Below are 19,652 nucleotides of genomic sequence, written 5' to 3'. Positions count from 1 at the left end.
TATTGTCCAAATTTACCATGAATAGGAAATTTTAATGTGTTTACTTTTAGGCTGGCATATAAGCTATCTTTTATTCATCTCCTGAAAAGGGTAAAATTAAAATGCAAAAAGTTAATACAGAGTTGGCTATCAAAATCCTTTTAAAAGGTAATTCATCACTACTTCTTGTGCCATAGTTATTATTTGGACTTATAACAACATTTTTTCCCCCAAATAAAGCCAAGTTTCATCCAAGGCATTAAAAAACAAATCCAAAGTACCCTGAGATATAAAACTCAAAACAGTGTCATGTTAAATATTTTTCTCATATACCCAGGAAGAGTTTGAGAACATGAATTTAACTGTTTGTACTACTAAAAGCATTGAGGAAGAAACATTGCCCAACCTAGATTCTCAAAATAAATCAACCACACCCCTTCAAATTGAGACTTTTTAAATAGTCATTACTGGTACTACCTTAATTCCATCAGACTCCATATATTTGCTAAGTCCCAGTTCATCCAGTGCAGCAGTGTCAGGGGCTCCGCCATTCCCAATAATAGGATTGGCCATGGTGAGAATCTGTCCCTTGTAGGCGGGGTCAGTGATAGCTTCCGGGTACCTGGGCAAAAGTGCCAAAAAATTACAAACAAAAAAAAAATGTATTTAGCTAGAGTCTGCAAACATGTTCTTAATTATTGAACCCTTGAAAATCAGAGAACATAAAATTGAAATCCTACAAACCTTTCCCTAGATTTTAGCAAATCTAGGGGAATTGCACTATAGAATATGAACATTTATTTCATGATATGACTGATATGAAAAGAAAAACTGACTTAAGTACTTAGGCATGTTCTCATATAATTTTCACTCCCTCAATTTCTTAAAATTTTTAAGTCCTTATAGGGTCTTAATTTTTTAAAATATTGCTCTAAAGCTTGCATATCCTAAAGATTTCCTTAGCCTACCAGACATGAGTGAGTCCAAACAGATATTTACTGTTGAGGGCTGTCAGTTTCACCAAGATATTAACTGTCAAAAATTAAAAGTTTTATTTAAAACATTGTTTAGGATACTGAAGACTATCCTGATTGTCAGTGGTGGTTGCATGGGTACATATGTTTATTAAAATTTATTGAACATGTAAAACACTGAGTTAATTTATATGAAATATATATTTAATATAGTTGATTTTTTAAATAGTTTACTTTTAGAAAGAGATATATATTTGAGAACTATTATATTAGAAAAAAAATCAATCCCACAATATTTACCTGAAGTATTTTTGACTTTCAAATTAAAAGATTCCAAATAACTATTTTGAAGTACTGATGTAGAATTAGGGAGTAATGCAAGAGGGCTTCATTTTAATGTTTGCAGAAGGAAAAAATAAAAATACCTGTATTCTTCATATATATATACATATATATATTCTTTTTATTATATATATGCTATCTATATAGATATAGATATAAATCTATAGATGTAGATATAGGTAGATATAGAGACACTATATATAGATATAGATATCTTATTCTTAATAATAAGGAACATTATTCCCATAAATGCCAGGAACTATCTATAGCTATTCCATACATTGGAAAACACTGCAGTGAGGTTCCCCCCAACACACACCTCTTATTTCAATTTCTGCAGAAAGAGTTAAAGAAAATCTTTTTTGTGGATTACTATTGAAAGTGAACTTAGGTGCTGAGGGGGACAGAATCTACAGCCTTGAAACCAATAAAGTTCAGTTCAGGCAGTAGTCAACATAAATTCTTCAACCCCCATCCACACTAACTCCTTCTAGAACTATCTTTGTTAGCGGAACACTTAGTGTTTCAGCTCAGCAACCCCGATGACTGAAATGCTGTGATATTTACCCACACCGCCATCAGCTAATTTCTCAAATGCCTCTCACTTGTCAGGAACTGATCATTGTTTAGCTAAGTCTCACATACAATATTAATGCATTTCTTGAAGATGAAAAACAAAATAACCCCCTTAATTATCGACCACCTTACAGAGCGAGGCACACAATGAATGAAAACAGCATTTCTCAATGAAACATAGGGTTTGTGGACTAATCTCATTAATGAATGCTTTTTTCTACATCAAAAAAAATTTTTAATTAGTTTAATTTTTCTCTCTTTTCTTCTTTCTCTCTAGAAGAACTGGCTGTTTTCTTTAAACATATGCTTACAACACTCTCTCCAGTAAATGAATAAATACAGCTTGTCCTAGAGAACTGCAGTGTTGGAAGCAAATTAATCTATCAGTTCCTGTTTGACTTTTGTGATGTGACAAGATTTATTACCCGTAATCTATCACAGAGAAGAAAACTCTAGTGCCCTCCATCACTCTGATCTATATTAAACAGTTGTTTGTTGGCAGGTATATTAACACAGCTAGTAATTAGTGCTGTCAAAAAGCTTAAATAATTGCCTGGTGAAGCAAAACTTTGCAAACAGGTTTCATACACGTAATTTAATGTTCTCACCAGTGAAACTATTGTAAAAATCATTTAATATTCTTCATTTCAAGAAGTCAAGAGTTTAGAGAAGAATGGGCATCAATAATATAATAGAAGTTTAGTAAAGCAATATCTTCAAAATCAGTTAACGCTGTCCCCTTGTCTTTATAAGGCATTTACCTAAAGAATTTATCAAATATTTTATACTCTAGTCTATTGAATCTCTAATGGAAACCTCTTGAAACCATCTAGTTATATATATATATATATATATATATATATATATATATATATATATATATATATATATATATATATATATATATATATATACACACATTGGGTTGTTGGAAAAGTCATGACATACGTTTCTGTTTTTCGTTGCAAAAATGCGTTATGACTTTTCTGACAACCATATATATATTTAATTCCCAGCTGTAAATTATTACCTAATACAGCCCCTTTACTGTTTATATGTGGATTCAGAAAGGGTGTGATTTTCTCAGTATTAAATAGTTAGTTATCATTAGAGCTGAGGCCAGAATTTCAGCTCTTGGTTCTCAGATCAACAAACATTCGTTGGCTAGATAAGAACAGTTACAGGATTTCTGTAGCAACTCTTACCTTCAATTGCAGTACGTTTCTTAGCACATCATAAATACTAAGTTGGGTCTCAATTGATAAATTTTGAAAATATCACATCTATGCACCTGCTCTCCCATTGATTACGTTAAAACAATAAAATGTATCTGTTATTAGAGTGCAAAATTGTATAAAATACCTAAGGACTTTCTCAGCTCCTTATAGTAGTTCCTATTGGATGCGCAAGGTTGATTCTTAACTTCACTAATGGAATGACACTAGAGCGCGCTAGCCATCCTTTTTCCTGCTCCAATTTTCACCTTAATCAGATCTATACCTTGCCTGACAGAAGCCATTTGCCATTTGGTAATCTCACATAACCTGTGTCCTTGCACCCTACATTTCTAGAATAAATTGTGTTCTTTTATTTTTCCAGGGGAATGCCACTGTCTATGTTCCCGTTCATTTACAGCAAGGGGAAGGAGTCTGTGTCTATTCCTCTTTTCAGGGATGACTACAGTAGGATATACACAAGCACAGTGCAACTTCAGGATAACATGTAGTATTATTACAATGCAGTAATTTTAACTTCCTGCCATTAGTAAGATCATCCTGTATTCCTCTAGATAGAGGAAGAATAAAGCCTTGGAATAGAAACATTACTCACCCTCCCAGGCCAGTATTAAAAACCACTTCACCAGCCACAGAGGATGGATGGCCAAAGGAGTAACCTTTCATCTTAGTTCCATCTTCCAGGACAATGTGTGCTGTCTGCGCCTGAAGAAACAGATTCATAATTCTTAGCAGAATACAAACCATGAAATGTGACTAGTTGGAAAAAAATCCAAAGCTACAATATACTAACTTATTCAATAAATGCACAATGTAGTATTTGCTGAAACTTGACTGCCTAGATTTGGAGTTGCTTTTCTGCTACTTGTCACTTTTCTTCACATACATATATAGCCCTTGTCACTGGCAGGTGTTTTATTTTGTTTTACTTAAAAGAGGAACTGAAGCATGTCAACACATTGTCTACTCCACTTGTAGAATTAGTGACAATCTGGAAATACTTCAATGTAGCTTCGTGTCTATCTTTTCCCTTTTAATATTCTTTATATTTGCTCAAGTATAGCTTTAAGGGAAGTTCATGAGTTTGCAGAAACATTGTGAATTGTACCATACAGCTCATCATCACTCTGATGTTTAGAGATAGAAGGGATCTTTAAGGTTATCAATTAAAGGCTGTTCCACAGAGCTCTTGTGTTTGATGGCGTTGTCCCAAGCGCTGCCCCCTCCATCAGCATTATGGTCAGAAAGAAGCTGAAATTTTATGCTGTGTTAATACCGATACAACCGCAAGTACTAGAGAACATCTAAAAATATATTGTATTCTGCTTCTTAGAGTTAAGTATATCTATGCCTGGTTCTCTCTCTAAACTACAAGGCATTCAGAGTTTTATTATTTCACCATACTAACCTTTGAACCATCTTCTATAAAATTCTTGGCTTAGAAAGGGGACAATTAGAGAAATTTATCTAGGAAGCAGGCATCAGCCAGTCCTCACAAATACTCTAAATTCTACCATTAAAAACATTTAAATCTAAATGTCCATAAAATTCACTAGAGAGAGAGAAATATGTCAAACCACACACCTTGGGGCATAAAATCTAGAGTCTGTAAGAAAGCAGATAGGACAAAATAATTGGACCATGGTGAAAAAATAAACTACAAAAACACTCTATAGTCACTGAGGAAATTTGCATAATAAATGTATATTTTATTATGTTTGGTATCATATTTTTTAGGATTGAAGATGATATCATGGTTATATTTTTAAGAGCCTTTATTGTTTTAAAGATATATACTGAAATACCGAAATACTTAAGGACAAAATAATATGTTACCTGATATTTGTTTCAAAACAATCAGGAGCTGGGGGAACAAGTAGGAATATAGGTGAGACAAGTTTGGCCATGAGTTGATTAAAGTAAGGGAGATCGTTGTGCTGTTCTCTCTGCCAGGATTAAATGTGGTCATTAAAGATAGACACACACTAATTCTCTGCTTTCCTTCCCTTACCTTTTTAGGACCAGACCCATAATGCCTAATCCTTATGTATCCTGCTACCAATCTATACTCCCACCACACACACACACACACACACACACACACACACACACACACACACCTAAGTATGCAGCAAGAACTCAATAAATGATTTCTAAACCTCTTTCTATGATCTAGCTTTTTAACATGCACTCAACTTTTGAAGTGTTAAAATGAAAAAAAAACTCATTATTTTCCTGTGGTCATCTTCTCTGGAGAAATACAATGCCTCTTTTAGGTGCAAAGTACACAAGTCTCTTGACACTGGAAAGGATGCTCTTCAATGTAAACTAGTGTTTGATTATCTTTAAACCAACATTCCATGGGCCTAAATATTGTTTCTGTGTGAGCGTGCATACACATTAACTTGTATACACACAAACTATTTTAGCATTTCCTATTAAAATTGATAATGTATAAAGTACTCCTTTCTACAGGTCAGTTTATTTTCTTTTAATCTGAGGTACGATGCATAGATTTCATGTTTATATTTCCAAGAAAGATTGGACAAAGTGCTGTACTGCACATTTTATATGTGTTTGTCTGTGGGAGTATGTGTATGTGTGTGCGCATGGACAGAGTTAGCCAAAAGAATTTTGCCCTCTTCTTGGTATATCAAATTACCTTTGAGGTAAAGTCTTGTTTTATCTACAGTCTTGGAACCAGTGTTTGAGATCTCAAGCTTGACAGTTATCCTTAAATAGTTATGGTTTTTCTTCTCAGTTACTACACTAAACAAGCTTTTGGAATTACTCAGCACAAAGGTAACACAGTAATTCATTGATGTAATATGGGCGGTGACAAGACTTCCCTGGCAGAGATCAGTTTAATACACAAGCTCTAAATTCTGCTCCTATAACCAAGAAATCAATCACCTGTGCACGTCACTTGTTTTACTGACATGATATTCTTATTTTATACTTTGTTTTGTCAGCTGTTGTTTGTTTATTTATAACTCAAGTCAGAGGTTGATGATTTTAGGGAGTAAGAGTGGTAATGCTCAATATATTTCTAAAGACTATTATAAGCTCTTCAAATGTTTGTAGGATATGTTTATTGAGAAAACTCCCCAGGTAACTCCAATATGTTTCACTCGGTGAAACCCTTTGGTCCAAGTAATGGAAATTCACTGCCAAAATATATTTTCTACTGAAAGTATTATTTTCTGTTCTCAAGGAAGTCATGAGTAACCCACATGCTTTCACATAATGGAAGGAAAAAAGGAAACCTTTTTCTTAAATAATATGCAACTTTGATAGCATCCAAAATAATTGTACTTAGTTCACAAAACTTGTGAGTGAGCTGTAAATTTCAATTGTTTTCTATATATCAGTTTATCCCCCCTACTCTGAGCTAGACCTGCCTAAAATATCACCTCTGTTTATAGTTTTCTTTTACTTTTCTCTATCCTCTTCTCATCTAAGAATTTCAAACTGGCTGATCTATGGGTTGGCTATCATCTAATTATTTTAAAGAAAGGTAAAAATTAACATAAACAAATCCAACTGCTGTTACCCTGTTTCTAAAATTCTATTTGGTATTTTTCTTCCTCTCTCCATAGGATTAGTTTTCGACTTTGCTTTCTACCTTTTAAAGATATATTTGAGGAGACATTTACTGTTGCTGAAATAGTCCCTGAGATTGTGTTCAATATGTCTTTTTGCTCCTTTAATTATGTTTTCTGTTCTTTTTGGCAGCTTTTATAGATCTTCCAATCCTCTTTCCCACTACACATTATATTGTTACACGGTTTCTATTTATTGCCTATAGTATCCTTTATATTCCACTTAACTGCATTGGCCTCCGATGAGTTTAAAATGATGAGTACCAATTGACTTATCTATGAATTGATGGAGGAACTCTGAACAAAGGGCTATTATTTGGAATCCCCTCTTCTAGCTAACAGTTCCCCGAATGCTATTTCATTCCAATGGTTCCCAAGAAATCACCTTGCTACTATCGTAAGATATTTTAGTAGCCTCCATCCTAGTAGAAAGAGACCCATAGCCTAGGAATTAGACTATAATATTGAGTTATAATTTAAATACCTACTGCCAGAGCACTGTGGTACTTTGAATGCTAAAAATGCAAAGGAAACTTTAATGAAGAGAAATACATACACTTGTAGAATGTCAGGAAAAACAACCAAAAGATTATATAAATATGAGTTCTACAAAATAAAGGACCTCTAGCATGGCATGGCCCCTAAGTAGTTAATAAAAATGAATATGCCAGTAAGATAGTTTAGACATTCAAGTCACAACATGTGCCAAGTACCACGTTAGGCTCTGGAAATACTTGGGTAAATGGCCCCAGTCCCCCAGTGTAGTAAAAGGACTAGACATGCACATGGACGATAAAATAGAGAAAACCTCATGAAGAATTATCACTGAAGCACCTGAAGATACAAAGATACATAAAATATCATTTCCTGTCAGAGATTTTTCTTTAACAAAATAATCCACCCTTTCTTTTCCATCCATGCATTAAGTAATAAAAATAAAAATTTTAAGAGAGAAAGTCATGTCAAATTTTAAATTTCAAGTGTAAAACTTAAAGATTTCTTCAAGTCATCACTCAAGTATCATCCATTTTCTAGGCGAGACCTACCTTGACCCCTATTTAAAATGACAATATGCTCCCCGGTACTGAATCTCCTTAGTCTGCTCTTTCCTCATAGCACTCATTGCCTACTAACATAGTATCCAGGGTCTTATTTTTAAAACCTCTGTCTTATCCCACTAGAAAATGAATATCACACGGGCAGGATATTGGGTCAGCTTTGTTTTCCTGCCTGTACATCCATGTTTGGCACAGGGTAGACAATCTTTTAATTTTTGTTGGATAAAGAATCATTGAGTATCAATTTGAAGAAAATAACATTAACAATTATGGAGAGTATTATAACACATTTGGTTTTTCGTTTGTTTTAGGTATGAATTTAAAAAGAAGCAAATGCCTATGTTGAGTTGCTTTTTCATTACGTTTCACTACAGCACCTTTCTAAAATATCTTAAATGTAGTCTCATAATGTAAAGATTTTATAATGGGAAAGAGATGTGTCATTGAGGATAAAGGAACGAAGAAAGGATAGGTCAGTGGATGGCTACACCAGGATGTGCTTATTGAGTATGCTGTATATGAATGTTCAGATACATACTATGCAGAGTTAAGACAAAAAATCATGGTAATTCAAAACAAAAGGATTGTTTATATCAATTTACTAGGTATTTCACATGAAAAAGGTGACAGTGCCTGAAATACATAACAAACTGTTTCGTTCCCTTATTTCATTTTGCAAAACAGGCAAACGAGAAAGTTCCCCTTATCTACTGCATTCTAAAATGTAAGAGGAAGAATCCTGCATTGTTCTATTTAGTTTTAGAAAAATTCATACAAGTGAATCTTGAAGAAATTTTATTTTACATTTCTCATATTATTCTCTCATATTTTTGCCATAGCAGATTCAAGTGAAAGGTTTAAATCAAATTCAAAGGGATCAAAAATTATTTTGAACACTGAAAGCTATTTACTTTTTATCACCAAAATTATCTGAACAAACATGTATTATTCACCTTGCTCAATTTGAAATTTGAGCTTAACTTGCTGCTGCCTATCTCTTGGTCAATGATTACAGAAAAATACAGCAAGCAACAAATTCTAAGGTGAGTGTAATCTGACTCCCTCTTGGGAGAGTTGAGAAAGATTTTACTTTGATTTGCTCTCACTAGAAACAGAGAACAACTTTTCTCCTTCCAAGATATGCATAGTTACAGGGCTGTTATTTGGACCTGTCTACTTTGGGTTTTTTCTTTGTTTTATTTTGTTTTGTTTTGTTTTTTCAATATGTCCTTATAGCTCTTCATTTTACTTTTTCTCCTTTGAGTCTTTTACTAATATTCCAATCGCTTTTATTAGTAAAACTTTCATGGAAATTAAATCCCATGTGTGACAGGATCCACTTAGTCGCTTAATTTTAACTGAATACTCATTTTCATTAGAGTATAATTCTTCATTACTAATTAATTGCATATAAAATCATATAAATATTCTTCAAATCTCAAGATCATAGCCAATACATAATTTAACTTTTAATTCATTATCTAATTTTAAACTTAAGTGCCTTCAAGTCAAATGACTATTTAGATGTTGTTATTGTCTTATTTATTCATATTGACTCAACCAAATTGACAATAAAAGGCTGAAATATAATAAAGAAGTTTCAGGTTATATGTACTAGTCTTCAGTTTAGCAGTTGAGACATTTAAATGGCTTTATTAATCAAATGTAAAGCAATCCTTTTCCTCCACCACTTACTATTGTTTATCAACCCAAAAAATACATAGTCCACTACTAAAGGTAAATATGAGAGGAAACTTACCACAGAGGGCAACAGAACATGAAGTTTCTGTTCAGAAATCTCATTTCGGTGTGCTCAGGCACATTGGGTTTGATAAATGCTTAGATCGCAGCTTTTGAAAGATAAAATAAATAACTATCAATTGGGGGGGGGGAAATATATATGTACTATTTCCTAAATAACGGTTATGGACTATTGCTTATATACTCATAATCTAAATTGAAACTCGTTTACAAATATATTTCAGGGTAAGAGTAGAGTATAATTTTCTATTCATTCAGAGGAGGAATTATTTAAAGTATAGAGAGGGCAGACTTTTGGATAAAAGCAGTGAGAAGAGCAGAGGTTTTAGGGGAAAATAAAAATTATAGACTATCCTGGCCCCATCCATTCCAATCCGTGCATAGCTCTCCCCACTAGGGGCTGTTTGAAATCCTGCTCTGTGGAAGGGAAAAGAGGAGGCTGAGCTGGAGAGAGCAATTTTGATCATCTTTGCCCCTTTTCACCATTAGGCCTTCTTCCCTCCCATATCCTGCCTGGTGAAAGAGGGATTTCACTGGTTTTTTGGTTTGTTTCTTTGTTTATTTGCTCAGTTTAGGTTTTGATGCTCTAATCAAACGTTTATTATAAATCAACGCTTTACATGCCTTTGAAAGAAGACTTGTCAGAAAAACCAGACTTGAAGAGCCACTAGGCATAATAAGTCAGGTGTGCCCAAGATGTTACCCTCATTCATGCCCTTTCTTCTTTCCACCTATTTAAATGCTACCGTTTGTTAGGAACCCAGGCTTGATCATCTTTGTACATTAACCACACAAACGGTGAAGGACTTGTCCCCTCCAAGGTTAAGGTGAAACAGAACTTGGCACTTCTAATTCACTGCACTGTGTTCAAGTGTATGACTCATTTATCTAATGAGATTATGGGCAACACCAGACATCAAGGAGAGAGGGCCTGCCTTCTCTGTCCAACACAGCATCACCAGCACATAATACAGCATCTGGCACATAGGGGGTGATTGGGGAAACCGTTTTGCACCTCTCTGAATTCATACCTTGGCCCACAACGTTAATTTTCAGGGTCTCTGGAGAGGTTATTTAGCCCCTGGTCCACAAAGGAGAAGTAATAGGAGTGATTGGTGACTTTGGGAAATAGAATTGAGCAAGACTGGCTCAGCCCTTCTTAGCTCTTTTTAAAGAAAACTGTTCTCAGTTGTACATCAAGGCAGTAAAGCCACAGTTGTGAATGAATACATTTGACTCAGGGAATGGGAGTTCTAAGAAGCCCATTTGGTTACAGATCTCAGCCCTGTTTTCCAAACAGCTTTAATAGAAATAAAGCTGATAATCAGGTCTCTATATGTTTTAATACCATGTATTATTTTTCAATTGATTCTAAACTTAGAGGTTGATGGAAAGGTGTGATTCATTACCACCCCTAAAATTCTACCAGTAGTAAGTACCTAGCAAATATGATTTGGTTGAATGAATGAGTGAATGGCTATCAGGTGACAAAGATGTTGCATAATTCTACTTTTTTTCTCTAGGACATACAAGCTGTCTTGCATATCATACTCTGGCTTTGATCCCAGTCATATTTAGACTATCCCTCTTGGGCTCTGTTCATAAAGATGAGAAGTGATAGGCAGTTTATAGCTGTATTTAATTCCATGTGCTCTATTTCCTGGGAGACTAAGTAAGGGAATAAAGAACACCTGCTACAATTGTATTTTCTCTTCCATATTCCACCAAGTGGAGATGTAAGTGTATACAGCAATTCCTTTTTATAAAGCCATTACATCATAATTAAGCTTTATTCACACTCTAGTAACATTGCTTTAGTCATATAATTTACTATTTAGCAGAGTACTGCTAAATGATTAAATAATGAGATCATTAAAAGAGGGAAAGTTCCAACAGAAAATAATATGAGCATAACCTCTCTTCCACACACATCTTCCCCATTATTTCTTTAATACTGAAAATATTAAGCATTTATTTTTTCACTTATACTTGATTTTTTTTGCTTTTAATCACATTTTAAATTCTTAATTTATTTGTTTTGTTTTTTATTGAACTGTTTTCTAAAACGTAGATTACTAATTCGATATTTTTCTAGTAGTAGTTAGTCTGACAAATCTGTTGACTCCCAAGACATTAAGTCAAATGGTAAGATATTGGAGCATCAGTCTCTCTCTCATTGGCATCTTTTCCTCACATCTCTTAGGAGTAACAACTTTCTAATCACATCTGGTCCTAAGAATCCAAAGTCTGAATAAGAATCCAAAGGCTTTTGACAATCTCAAGAAATGAAGTTCTGCTATTTATGGGGTTTCTAACTCAGAAGCTACTAGATGTATGTAGGGCACTGCAGGACAGCTGAATGCTTTGAATGATTTGTGATTTCTTCACGAATCCCTAAGATATAGGAATTAGCCAAGGCTTCAAGTGACTTGACATAGCACCAGTCAAAGGTCCAAGGTCCTTAGTCCAAAGCTAATGATGCCCTCAATTTACTCAATGCTCAACAGCAGACATTTACTTTTGGGGGCCCACAAAGTATATGGTTAGTATGCAACTAACCAAAGTGAAATTCACACACACAAACAGAGAGAGAAAGAGAGAAAGAGAGACAGAGAGAGAGAGAGAGAGAGAGAGAGAGAGAGAGAGAGAGAGAGAGAGAGATTTACATCTTCTAAAAATCTCTGATTGACCTTGAACCAATGTATAAATTGTATATGCAATTAATACTTCTACCTCTTCAGAATTATATTTTTCTCCCATCCTTGTAATTATGTTGCAGAACATACAAATAAGCTCCCCGCTCCCAAAACAAAGAATAGGCCAAGGGTTTATAACCAATATGGATAGCAAGGAAAATGTATTGAAATGAGTTTAAACTTATAGTTTGATTTCTTTTAGCCTGTAGCATACAAATGTTGTGGGTCTGAGAGCCAGTTACATTATAAAATCAGTAGTCAAAAACTATGTTTCCTGTGACATTATATAATTTTAAAGGTTAAAGATTGAAATTAGTTGTCTCCATGTCCTAGCAATACTGAATATTACTTTTATCTGCAAATTTGAAAGAGAAACATCCATAAGATTGTAGTTTTTTCATACATAATATTTAAATGGGCTAAAATGAAATTTTCCTGTGTACATATAATTACTCCATCTTTAATTTTTTACTTTACAGTTTTATTTTCTTCTAAATTAAATTGAATTATATAAATTTCTATATATCCCTATTATATTACTTTTTAAATGAGCATTTTAATAAACTGAGCAGTTCTTGAATGTTGCACATTCTAACATTTGTAAAACCTGGGGACTCTTGCACAAATTTTAAGTAACTTTTGATGAAAATACATTTTTGTGAGTATGTATGTATGCATGTATGTAGAAATTCCAATAAATTCTCAATATTTATTTGCCAGTTTGTCTGCAGTGGATTTGGTATCATTGTCTCACTATATCATACTTTTACTTGTAATGTTTCCAAAATGTGATACCACAAGTAGATCTGATATTTTCCCTAAACACCTCATCTCTTTAGGGCTTCGCATTTTTCCTTAAAATAAAATTCACTGTAAACCTACATGTATGGGTCTATTTTCATTTCCTAGTAAGATGATCAATTAGCATTATGGGACCACAAATAAATGACTGGAATTTTACACTCTAATACTCTCAGTGTGAGATCAAGTTAAAAAGGGTAGAGATGTTTCAAAGCATTTTTGGGGATAAGAACAATGTAACAACTATTAATGGGAGTCACACAGCTAACTGCCCCATCAAACAGCTTTGAAAATGTGTCCCCAGAGCTATGCTCAGCTAATTTAGAGGACTTCGTCTTAGGAAGTAACAGTCAAAATTTCAACATAATTTATAATTTAACCTATAAAAGTTTTTGAAACAGCCTGGTGTCTATTATTGTTGTTAGGCTTTTCCTTTGCATTCAGTATCATGTTATTAAAAATCATCCACCCACTGTTCATTTATCTTTCTGCATCTCAGCATCATTCTGGGCTAACTTTGAGAATATTGATTTTTTACTTTGAACCAGTTTTCTTTTGATCCTTTTGTTCAAGACACTGGAAACAAGTCAAACTGAGACTTATTGGTAGATGATATCTTATTTTTCACTCTTGGAGGTATGTTATCAAAATATGGATACTTAAAATTCAGAATTACAGAACAATTTGCTATATCTAGAATATTTAATGAGACTTCTCTGCAGTTATAATGTCAACATTTCAGGATTTCAAAGTATTATAATAGCAGTAATCAATTAACCCTTACAACATCCTGAATTAATATTAAGTAATCTGACTTTGGTTAAACATAAACCAGATTTGGGGGAGAGAAAAAAAACCTAAGGTTAATTTCCTTGAATACTTCTATGTTCTGGGCATTTATAAACAAATGAGTTCAGTTCATAAGTAATTTTATTTCTGTTATGTTTTTCACTATAAATAAAATATAACATTTAGAAAAATTTTTATTAGAAAATATGTTCATAAACTGTAGGTTTATTAACAAGCACATAATGGGCATATGCTATATAGTAAAGTGTTCTGAATCTGAGAGGTATCTTCAACATTGTAAGCTACTTTTATTTTATAGTAATAAAGTAAAATTGTCTTATATTTAATTATATATCATAGAAGAAGCTTATTCAATAAAGTTCTTACTGATACAGCAACCCTATTGATTCATTTGTAAGAACTTCACATTAACCAATAATCTCCCTATGAAACTTAAAAGATCCATATATGGCATTTATTAAGTTGGAAAAAATAAAAGTAAAAGAATAGAGGAGTCTTGAAAATATTTTTGTGAGTTGAACTCATTTAAACCAGATGAAGAAAATCAAGTGTATGCCCAGGATCACTTGGGCTGAGGAGTTCAACACCAAGTTCACCCCTGGCCCACGTAGCTTTCTTCAATGCTTGGTCCTTGTAGAGACCCTGGGGAACACTGGTCACATCAAGGACATTCAGTGTCACATAGCAAACTCCTACAGCACTGAAGTGAGCTCTGGCATGAACAATGCTTTAGAAATATTGGAAACCCTCTACTACACTACCAACCTTTGGTGCAAGTCGGAAATATGAAGAAAGTCTAATGAAGATGTGAGGGCAGGAGAGTGTTCCCTATTTTCCACAGCGGTGGGACCTAAATACGCCTGGAAACCATCAGTAAGTCTGGTTAAGCATAGTCAAATAGAAACCTGAGGCATTATCAGCAAGAGAGGGAAGCATGAAGCCAAGGCTAGTGTCAGTTCTTTTGGCATTTCCCCTGCCTAAATTCTTAGTTCCTGACCCAGGGCTGGGACCAGGGTGAAGTGAGTAAGGTGCCCAGGGTCCAAGATGGAAGAAGACATGCTACGGCCTGGTAGTGAGAGCCTGCTGTTTCACTCGTCGCACCCTCGCCCAGGCCCTGCTCAACGATAGCTTTTTAAAGAATTTTATGGCAAGAAGCTCAAAATATAAAAGCACGATTGATGACAAACAAAAGAGTCTATTGTTTAGAAAGGGGGGGGATATAAAAAGTGAAGTACATAAACAAAAATGTTTAAAAGAGAGGCCAACTCCCAATTAAAGAAATATTGTCCACCCAGATATGAAAGTGTGCTAATCTAGTCAAATGAATTCTGCAACGGCTCATTTGGGATTGGAACATAATTTATTGGTTCAAAAATTTGGGTTATCCTGGATGAAAACCAGCCCTAAAACATACTTATATACAATAAAAGTCTAATATAATAGCTATTCTTGAAAGTGTTTGATAACCTAAACCTACCCCCACTTCTAACATGTACAGAGGCTCCAATATAATAACAAACTATATCCTGTGAATGTTTTTCAGCTACCACAATATAACCAAATGATTCTAATTGTAGGAATTTTTGTAGTTGCCAATTCTAATCAAATGACAATAGCTCCTTAAGACTGAGCTAAATAGATACTTCTATGTTAGAATCAGACTATAGCATCTTAGAAAATGAAAGCCTTTCGAAAGGAATAATGATTCCTGGGACTCGTTTGTACCTGAAGTGCCCAAGAGAAGGACATGTAGACTGTTAGGGTCCTGTCTTAATTGTATCACAAGTCACCATTTTTAAAAATAAGTGGATTAATCTTAGATAGAAGCAGTCCTTATTGACCCCATTTCTATTCATAGGGACTTAACCTTTTTAATTTAGTACCTTTGATTTCCAAATTCATTTGCAAATAAAAATACAACTATTTAGTCTTGATGACTTTCCAAGACGTGTGAACTCCAAATTTTTAAATTTGTAAGTTTCTTGAAGTCAAAGACTATCCACTAATTATCCATTTATTTGCAATTATTATTCTTCCTGTATACTCTCAGGGTAGAAGTTTTATGTTTATTTGTTAAATAATGAGTCAATTAATTACTGAAATAGGATATTAGGATGTACATCCTGACTTTTGGAATTGAATTCACCATAGTAGAAAAAAAGGTTGTTTGCTTCATAGTCCTTGAGTTTAATTCATTATAAGCAATATCTTCTTAGAGATAGGTTTAATATTAAGGCTAAGATGAAAAAAATTGTAATTATAAATAGTTGAGAAATTTTATCAGAGTTCTTGTCATTTTAATAATTTGTAGTCCATGAATAACATAAAGAAACTCTGCTCTAACTCTCCACTAAGACCGTCTACTAAAACGCACAGAACAGAAATTTTTTAAGTATCCAGTTTTTGCTTTTAAAGGATTTTTAAGATTTTTAAGCATAGGCCATGTATGATGGTCACTCAATTCTTTGAGTAAAGCAAAAATCATTTCCATACTACAGGTAACAAAATGTCGATTTGGAGAGAATATGTGACTTGACCAAATTCAGAACATTAATAAAAACATGAAGAGGGATTAGAATCCAGATCTTCCTGTTCCTCTCCAGTGTGTTTTCCACTTTACAGTTACAACTGGCTGAATAATGAACACTGAACATTTTCAATACTAACAGAAAAAAATTACGGTCTCCAAACTTTCATATTTTATGGTGGTTGATCAGGTATATCATTGATACCAAACTTCTTTAAAATGTAGAGCACCTTGAAAGTCCTTCCTCTTCCCTCTAAATGAAATGCAACTGTGTATATTGGTAAGATACACTCTATAAACATTAGCTACAAATAAACATGCAAGGAAGGGCCACAAGTGTGTCACTGCGGTCATCAAACCCACTATCACTGTTTGTCACCAAAGGGAGAGGAAAAGTGACCTCTAAAGACATTCAAAAGACAACCAATTTACACAACAGTACTTAGAGACTTGATCACAGTATATCACCTGCAATCTATTTACCATCTATTGTACAACCAGCTATAATACTACCAAGTTTTACCAACTACCCTTATTACCCTTCACTAACCATTATGTAAGTACATCCTAATGATTTTAACTAGTTAAAATATGATGCCCATCTAAAAAGAGTAAACTAGAATATATTTTTCTAAGAGAATTGAGTTTTAAAAGTTAAGGCAGGAAGAAAAATAGGTGGAAGACTGTTTCAAATGAAGTAAATAACACAAGTCCCCTTGGGCTGCTGTATAGGATTTTAATTCACTATTGTGAAGTTCAAGAACTTCTATTTCCTTCAAAACTCGGGCTAGAAATGACTGAGTATGAGTAATGGCTTTACCACCATGAAATGATGGCTTTTTTCTCCCGCAAATTTGTCATTCTTACCTATGAACTTTGGCAGAACCTTAAAACAGATCGGCCATCATGAGCTAGAACTACTTTCACAGTGGTCCATCCACATAATTAAACAGTTTTGCTGTGGTTGTATAGAGCACTTATTATGATCTTGGAGAACTGGCTTCTTATCTCAGTCACATCTCCAACATTTTAAATATTCATTCAATTTCTCTGTTTCTGATGCTTGATGGAGATATACCTCTTCCTACCTACCTATTTTTGTGAGAAGAAAAGGAAAGATACTTCAAAAGACACAATTTTGAAGTCTCAGAAGACGCATCTTACTCTAGGTGATATTTTCATTACAATTTATTCTCTCTGCATGAGTACTTCTAAGATAGTACTAACACTAGACTGAAACTAGATAATCACCGTCATAGTTTGTATCTTAGTAACTGTATCTTTGATGATGGTTTAGAACTTATCTCCTTCCCTCTCTCTTGTTACAATTAAACTGAATCCAAGAAAACTGTTGTCCCTGGGTTTCTTAATTTAAAATGGTAGTTTTTTTACATTTTCTCATGAGATCTTGAGTTACATCTCTCTCCCTCTCCCTCCGCCCCCTTTCCCCTTTCCTTTTACTCCTATTCTTTTCCCATCCCTATAAGTGGAGATCATAGGAATCTATAAGCATTGCTGAGCTCTGCAGATGTCACTCAGGGTTAAAACCATATTGAATTCTGACTGGAGCAACCTAAGCAGTAGAATTTGTAGAAGCATTTGGAGGATTTTTAGTCAACCCGGTGAGCATACAAAGTATAAGCAGAATGCTCAAAACTATTAGAACCTATTTTTGTATAAACAAATAGTAGTTGTTTTGGGGGTTTTCCTACTTCACTTTTTATAGCTCTTACTACTAAAGAACTACTGTGATTACTTAATTTTTATATGCACTAAAGGTGATTTTTATTGACAAATTCCCCATGGAGTAATTTCAGTCTTCTCTGGTAATAAATGTTTCCATAAAGTAAAGGAAGGAACAGAAGTTCCTACTGAAATTTTATAATACTATGGTGGGGGCAGAGGAAGAGCATTTAATGTCCCCTTCCTGGACCTGCTCCTCGGTTATAGATACACTCAGAGGGACAGAATTATCAGCTACTAATTGTCTCAGTGTCTTAACCTGCAAAATAAAAATCATAAATTTGGCCTTCTAAAAAAGGGCCAAGAGGTAAAAGGAAAAATCAATGTCTACATGACGATCTGCAAATATGACAATTATATAGATATTGATCTTTATTCTTTTCTTTCTCAAAAAATGACATTTCCAAAGAGAAAACTTTAGAGTGAGTCAATATAGAATAGGGGTTTAACACACTACCTACTATGATGTGACCCATGAACATATAAGCAACTCCACATTTCAATCCCAACTATAATTCATAGTGTCTGGGCCCAAACAGACCCTTTACAGTGTTTTGTTTTGTTTTCTAAGTCTTTTGTTTTCTAAACAGAACACTTACATTTCAGATGTTAATAGGAATTGTAACCATTCTTTCATGTTGGGTGAAAATTGCTGTATTTTTAGTCAAGTGCAGATAAAAATGAGCATCAGACAAATCAGTAGGCTCTGTAGTAAATATTAATAAATTAACATTTCAGAATGACATTCAAATCTGAATGGGCTTCGCACTAAACTCTACCCCATACAATTTTATCAGAGCAATAAATATGGGAATATTACCTTGACAGAAAGGAGCCTGATGCCAGGTCTTGAAAATTTCCATTGATGTTGTGCCGTCACATTGGTAAAGCCAAAACCAGTCTTCAAGGCCTTCACCACCTTGCAAGCTGTCAAAATCCTCGTCATTTTGAAGATGTTGGTTTGTGACTAAAATCAAATTCAATTACATATACTTTATGATATTTTTGATATAATTTTTTTTAATTAATGTGAAAGAAAGCTGGGGAGAGGGGAGTGCAGTCAGGTGTTTGAGGCTGACTGCACCATGGGCTTTGAATTTCCATTCATTCTGTCATTAAATGTCTTCAGCACAGCCCCTCCTTCTCATAGCCCCTCCTCCTGAGGTAATGTCCAGAGGTGTTCCATGGACATGTAATACATATTGCAACACATCAAACACTACCGTCTCCTGCTGAAATAATGTAGAAACACCAGTCATCCATCAAAGGAATTGCTTATGCAGCTGAATAGAATGACCTAGACATAGTGGACAACCTCAGGAATTTCACTTACCCTAAAGAGTAGCAACTTTCTAATAATGTTAAGGATCAAAGGCTTTTACTTGTATTAGATGTAATGCCTAATCTGCCTCGAAAGAGATTTGGATTCCCAAAGGAACCAGAAGACTTGCCATTTTCCGCTTGGGAAAAGACGAGTGGAAATCACATATAGTAAAAAGGACATCAGAATTAACTTTCCTCCACAAATATGGAGTAAACCGATCTATA

The 19,652-nt window shown here is 34.2% G+C and overlaps 1 protein-coding gene across 1 annotated transcript in view; it reads right to left on the bottom strand.

Moving 5' to 3' along the window:
• Positions 1 to 19,205, bottom strand: part of CPS1 (carbamoyl-phosphate synthase 1) — a 120,470-nt gene extending 101,265 nt beyond the window's left edge. The window contains exons 1-3 of the mRNA XM_019656859.1: positions 18,925 to 19,205; positions 3,702 to 3,811; positions 457 to 601 (exon numbers count right to left, since the gene is read on the bottom strand). Coding sequence (XP_019512404.1) covers positions 457 to 601; positions 3,702 to 3,811; positions 18,925 to 19,050 — 381 coding nt within the window. The 5' untranslated portion in view covers positions 19,051 to 19,205. The remainder of the gene's footprint in view (positions 1 to 456; positions 602 to 3,701; positions 3,812 to 18,924) is intronic.
• Between the last annotated feature and the right edge of the window lie 447 nt (positions 19,206 to 19,652).

The sequence above is a fragment of the Hipposideros armiger genome, unplaced genomic scaffold (genome assembly GCF_001890085.2).
Source record: "Hipposideros armiger isolate ML-2016 unplaced genomic scaffold, ASM189008v1 scaffold_268, whole genome shotgun sequence".
Lineage (NCBI taxonomy): Eukaryota > Metazoa > Chordata > Mammalia > Chiroptera > Hipposideridae > Hipposideros > Hipposideros armiger.
The sequence above is the reverse complement of the archived record's forward strand: the minus strand, read 5'-3'. Positions and strand labels throughout refer to the sequence as shown.